Below are 6,246 nucleotides of genomic sequence, written 5' to 3'. Positions count from 1 at the left end.
TCACCCCTATTATCTTAATCGAAATACGGGGATCGAACTATTCGTGGTGTCGATCATTTTAATCGTAACGGGAATTTACGACTCCCGTTGGCGCGTATTCTAACGACCGCGCCTCCCCGCGATAGCTCGAAAATACATGGTCCTTCGAGCCGGATCACGTGCCACCAAAGAAGTGTACTGACCAGTGACTATACAGTGTCACGTGAAATCCACAATCCAACATCTTAGTCAACTGACCAAAGGAGCCGCCACCGGAGAGGAACACCTCCTTCGTTCAGCATCTACACGAGACCACACCACGCTGTAGCGAGTAAAAAACGACTCTCAGATCAACGCCCATTTGATCAAGGTAAGATCGTTCCTACCATTAACACCAAACATGGCTCAACCTGACTCGATCAGCACATTGAGGCGGAGACGCAGCGGCCTCGCCAACCGCTTTACAATCACGAAACGCCAACTCGATGAATACGAAGAGTCTGGTCAAGTAAACAACGGTTACTTAGTATCTTGCCGTCAAGCGTTCGACGACATCTGGAAGAAGTTAGTCGCGGTTCAAGACGAGTTAGAAGGGTTAGATGAAGGGGAAGTCGGTCGGGCCGCCGCGTTGTATCAAGAGAAGCTGGAGATTGACGTACGGTTCACAGGTCTCCTTGATAAAATACCCGCACCAAACCCCTCGCCAACTAAAACGCGCGATTCAGGCGTGAAGCCCGAGCCGACATCACTCACCCTACCAGAGGTCCGCGCTCCTCAGTTCGACGGTGCCCTCGAGAACTGGACCTATTTTTATGACACGTTCTCATCCACGGTAGATCGCAATGAAAATTTAACAAATGTCCAGAAATTTCAATATCTACGCGCAGCTATCACTGGACGGGCCGCACGGAGCATCCAATCATTGGAACCCACAGATGCCAACTACCCCATCGCGCTTAACACATTGAAGGAGAAATTCAATTGCCCCCTCCGGATCTGTATGCGCCATTGGGAATTGATGCGCGGTTATCCCGAAATAGAAAAGGAAACTCCTGAAGCCATTGAGGATTTGATGGAAACCATCAGCGTAAATCTCAAAGCGCTCGAAAGATTAGGACAGTCGGTAACTTCAGATGTAGTACTGATCGAGTTGATCGCGTCAAAATTGCCTGCGTCCAGTATGCGTAAATGGCAACGTACGTTGCCAAATCAGGAAGTACCTTCCTACCATCAGCTGATGGAATTCCTAAAAACACGAGCCAACGGGAATCAGCTCCTCTCTAAAGTAACGAAAACAAAGGAGTCACCCCCCAAACCTCCTCGTCGCCGATATAACCTACCACGTGGACGAACCTATGCCACAACCAGCAGGGCGCTGGTGTGTCCGACCTGCGACGGACCCCACAAACTCAGAGACTGTAAGGTTTTCAAAGCCAAATCAACCATAGAACGTCTTCAACTCGTAAAAATGGCATCGCTGTGTACAAACTGTCTAGGCAACGGACATTCGATAACACAGTGCACCGCGCGTTCGTGTCATATCTGCGGGCGACGACATCATACGTACCTACATCGAGAACAAATACAAGAAAATCCTCGGTCGTCCTGCGGTCGGTCGTCAAAGGGTCGGTCGCCAAGCATTCAGTCGTCGGATAGTTGTTCATCGAGCGGTCGGGCGTCGGGCAATCGTTCATCGAGCGGTCGGTCGTGGTCAGACAGTCGTTCATCAAGCGGTCGATCGTCGGGAGGTCGTTCATCGTACAAACGATCCTCTCATGGACAATCGCCATCCGGATCATCGAAGCCGCGTTCGGTCCACCATTCGAGACGACCCGCCAAACATTCAAATAACCCTACACCTTCGGCCCCAAGCGATATGAAAGCTCACACTTCGTATGAGTCACGCGCATCACGGACCAAGGGTAATGTCCCAGAATCCGCGTCCAAAACCCACCCAGGTCAAAACTGACTAGACAAACGGGCCGCAAAGGAAGGGACCGAAACGACACATATATCTCTAGACGTTACGCCGCATCATGATCTGCTGGTCACAACACAGATCGATGTGCTAGACAAGAGGGCATCTCCAATTCGAGCCAGAGCACTGCTAGATACTGGCTCTAGTATGAATTTCATGACTGAGAAATTCGCAAACTCCCTCGGTATAAAACGAAAGAGATGTTCGGTCCCAATCGGAGCCCTCGACGACTTAACCACTATCGCAAGGAGCCAACTAACGACCACCATTGTTTCTACGGATGGCAAATATGAACGCACAGCAACGTTTTTAGTAATCCCAACAATATCATCGGCAGTCCCAGACCATCCAATCGATCGGTCCGCTCTCCAGATACCCAAAAATCTAAAATTAGCCGATCCAACATTTCACATACCAAGCCCTATCGAAATATTACTAAGCTCGGGACCAACGTTAGCCTCATTATGTGTCGGGCAGATTAAAATACCACAATCCATCGATACTGAGTTATGTTTGCAAAAAACTCGCTTCGGTTGGGTTATCGGGGGGAGCCCATCCACGCAATCGGGCACACATTCGTTTCACATTACCACAGCCGATCTACAAACGGATCTCTCGCGATTCTGGGAAATCGACGAGGGACCATCCACTACACATTTATCAGAATCGGAATTACAGTGCGAAGAACATTTCCGTAACCATGTCCGACGCAACAAGGAAGGGCGATATATCGTCGCCCTGCCCTTCAACGAGAAGCTTCCCACACTTGGGACATCAAAGTCCGTTGCAATGAGTAGACTCGCCGCTCTTTCTCGCCGGTTCCAACGCGATAAGCAATTCGAAGCCGCGTACAACACGGTGATCCAAGAATATTTAGACTTAGGTCATATGACCAAGATTCCGCACACTCAGCCCTCAAATAATGGTTACTATTTGCCGCATCACGGCGTGATAAAGGAATCGAGCAACACCACTAAACTCCGGGTAGTGTTCGATGGATCAGCAATCAGCACCACCGGAGTTTCTCTCAACGACACTCTGCATACCGGACCCAAACTCCAAGAAGATCTGGTTGAAATTCTGCTGAGATTCCGATCACACCAGTATGTCCTAACGGGTGACATCGAGAAGATGTATCGACAAATTCTCGTACGCCCAGACGATCGTAAATATCAGCTGATTCTATGGCGCAATTCCAACGGGGAAATCGATACTTATCAGCTCAACACCGTGACCTTCGGACTATCAGCTGCCCCATATTTAGCACTCCGCTGCCTGAAACAACTAGCAGAAGACGAAGGAGATCGATTTCCGCGAGCGTCATCGGTTGTACAGCGTGATTTCTATGTCGACGACGCCCTCACCGGGGCCGATACAAAGGAAGAGTTAATAGCGGTACGACACGAACTCACGGACCTTCTCAGATCGGGCGGCTTAAACATCCGTGAATGGGCATCTAACGATAAGGACATACTGCGTGGACTATCCGAGAAAGATACAAATCGAACACTACAATTGGGTGAGTCACAGACATTGAAAACTCTAGGTATCTATTGGAATTCCCAGGATGACACAATACTATACTCAGTTGCACCCACAGCGACCATCACCCGTGTCACAAAGCGATCAATAAGTTCGGTGATAGCCCGAATTTATGATCCACTAGGATTGCTCGCGCCAGTGATTGTCAGAGCCAAAATATTGCTTCAACGCGTCTGGGCATTAAAACTAGACTGGGATGAATCCTTGCCATCCGAGTTGCATACAGAATGGGACCGATACTATATCCAACTACCCTTGCTTAGTGATACTCGATTTCCTCGCAAAACGGTGGTCAAGGCAGCTACTCAGATAGAACTACACGGTTTTTGCGACGCCAGTGAAAAGGCATACGGGGCATGTATATATCTGCGCAGTCGCAGCTCGGATGGACGTATCGAAACCCAATTACTCACCGCGCGATCAAAGGTCGCGCCGCTAAAATCCCTGACAATCCCAAGACTCGAATTAAGCGGAGCATTGCTCCTCACCTCGCTAATGTCCATGGTAAAGACTTCCCTCACTATAGACGTTTCTCGAATAGTTTATTGGACAGATTCGACTATCGTGCTCCAGTGGATCAAGTCCTCGCCACATACGTTAAAAACATTCGTAGCGAACCGCGTGGCCGAGATCCAAGCGAAAACCAACATCGCCGATTGGCGGCATGTGCCTACGGATGACAACCCAGCGGATCTGATCTCCCGAGGGCAGGCTCCCAAGGAATTCCTGCGTCCAAACATCTGGAAACACGGACCCGAATGGCTCAAGCAGCAGCCGGAGAACTGGCCGATCTGGATCCCTACACCGTCGGGGGACATCCCGGAACAGAAAAAAACGATCTGTCTAACGACGAATAACAACGATAACCCCCTCCTCCACCGATACTCGTCCTGGACCAGACTAATCAGAGTCGTCGCTTGGTGTCTTCGATGGAAACATAAACAACACCTAGCTGCCCATCTAACAACAGACGAATTAACCAGGGCTCACAACAGGGTGATCAAAATCATACAATCCGGTCATTTTGCGACGGAAATTCGGACACTACAGAAAGATCGAAGCAGGGACGTTGGAGGAAAACTACAGCCATTAAATCCCTTCCTCGACGAAGATGGGATATTACGAGTCGGAGGACGACTAACCAACTCTTCTATACCCTTCAATCAAAAACACCCCATTATATTGCCCAAAGCATCTGTTACAGAGCTCATCATAGACCAGGAGCATCGGAAAAACCACCACACCGGGACACAAGCTACCCTGTACGCGGTAAGATTGCGCTATTGGCCGATCGACGGTCGTAGCCAAGTGTGGCGTACCATTAAAAGGTGCGTCCGCTGCTGCAGAGCCAACCCGCCGCCAGTGGAATATTTGATGGGTGATTTGCCAGAGGCGCGCATTACCGAATCGCGTCCGTTTACGAACGTCGGAATCGACTACTGCGGCCCATTCTACATCAAGGAGAGGAGGGATCGCAACCGACGTAAAATAAAAATATACGCTGCCATATTCGTTTGTCTAGCAACCAAGGCTGTCCACATAGAGCTAGTCAGCGATCTAACCACCGACGCTTTCCTAGCCGCCTTACGTCGATTCATTTCGCGGCGAGGACATTGCGCAACCATCCTTACCGACAATGGCACCAATTTCGTCGGGGCCAACCGGGAGCTGCAAGAACTCCGGACCCTATTGCAGTCTGACGACCACAAGGAGAGGGTACAGACTTTTCTCGCCGACCGACAGATCCAATGGCGTTTCAACCCTCCAAACTCACCACACTTTGGCGGTTTATGGGAAGCCGCGGTGAAATCCTTCAAGCGCCATCTCATCCGCGTCGTCGGCACGGAACTCTTGACCTTTGAGCACCTTCATACTCTTGTGGTTGAAATTGAAGCCATCCTTAATTCACGCCCACTGACTCCCATATCATCCGATCCGAAAGATCCCCCTGTCCTCACTCCCGGTCATTTTCTAATCGGTGACACACTCACGAATTTACGGGAGCGTGATTTCAGGACAGTTCCATCAGGGCGGCTATCAAGTTGGCAGCGCATCCACCAGATCAAACAGCAGTTCTGGAGCAGATGGCATCGAGAGTACCTCAACGAGCTAACCCGCCGCAATAAATGGGATAAGGGCAAACATGATATCCGAGAAGGCACCGTAGTAGTTCTCAGGGAGGATAACGTACCATCCATGCAATGGCCTTTGGGCCGCGTGATCAAGGTCCATCCAGGAGTCGACGGAATCATACGGACCGCCACCGTGCAGACGGCAACAACTACCCTGGATCGTGGCGTCAAAAGACTGGTCCCCTTACCCATTCACCCAGATCCAGACGAGTCCGACCACCCACACGGAGCCAAGGAGATTCGCCAGCGACGCAACTGACTCCACACCATATCATTTGATCCGTACCCTCTCAACGGGGGGAGGATGTTACGCCACGAGGTTTAACACAGGCTGTATTTTCTAACCGTCACTCGCGGCCCTACAATGTCTCAGTCAGATCGTCTTATCTGACCGCCGGATCATATACAATGTATCGACGAGCGCATAGCTGTTGCCAAGCAGCGAGTTCTCGAAACGTCGAATTTGGTCCGTTACGTTTTCCACGCAAGAGCGGACATACGTGATCATAGGCGCGAACGGTGGCGTGACCTAAGGATGGTGGGGGTCGTCTTAAAGATGAGACAAAGAAGTCATCCAAAGTCGATCAGTTCCTTGTGACGAGTCGAACGTTACAC

General features: G+C 50.3%; 1 protein-coding gene across 1 annotated transcript; it reads left to right on the top strand.

Annotated features, from left to right (window-relative positions):
- The first annotated feature begins 979 nt into the window (after positions 1-979).
- Positions 980-5,625, top strand: LOC110120082. Its single transcript, XM_048407632.1, has 4 exons — positions 980-1,102; positions 2,039-2,141; positions 2,553-5,215; positions 5,515-5,625. Exons 1-4 carry the CDS (start codon positions 980-982, stop codon positions 5,623-5,625), a joined length of 3,000 nt encoding a protein of 999 aa, XP_048263589.1.
- Positions 5,626-6,246: the final 621 nt, after the last annotated feature.

This window comes from Bombus terrestris, chromosome 7 (genome assembly GCF_910591885.1).
Source record: "Bombus terrestris chromosome 7, iyBomTerr1.2, whole genome shotgun sequence".
Lineage (NCBI taxonomy): Eukaryota > Metazoa > Arthropoda > Insecta > Hymenoptera > Apidae > Bombus > Bombus terrestris.
The sequence above is the reverse complement of the archived record's forward strand: the minus strand, read 5'-3'. Positions and strand labels throughout refer to the sequence as shown.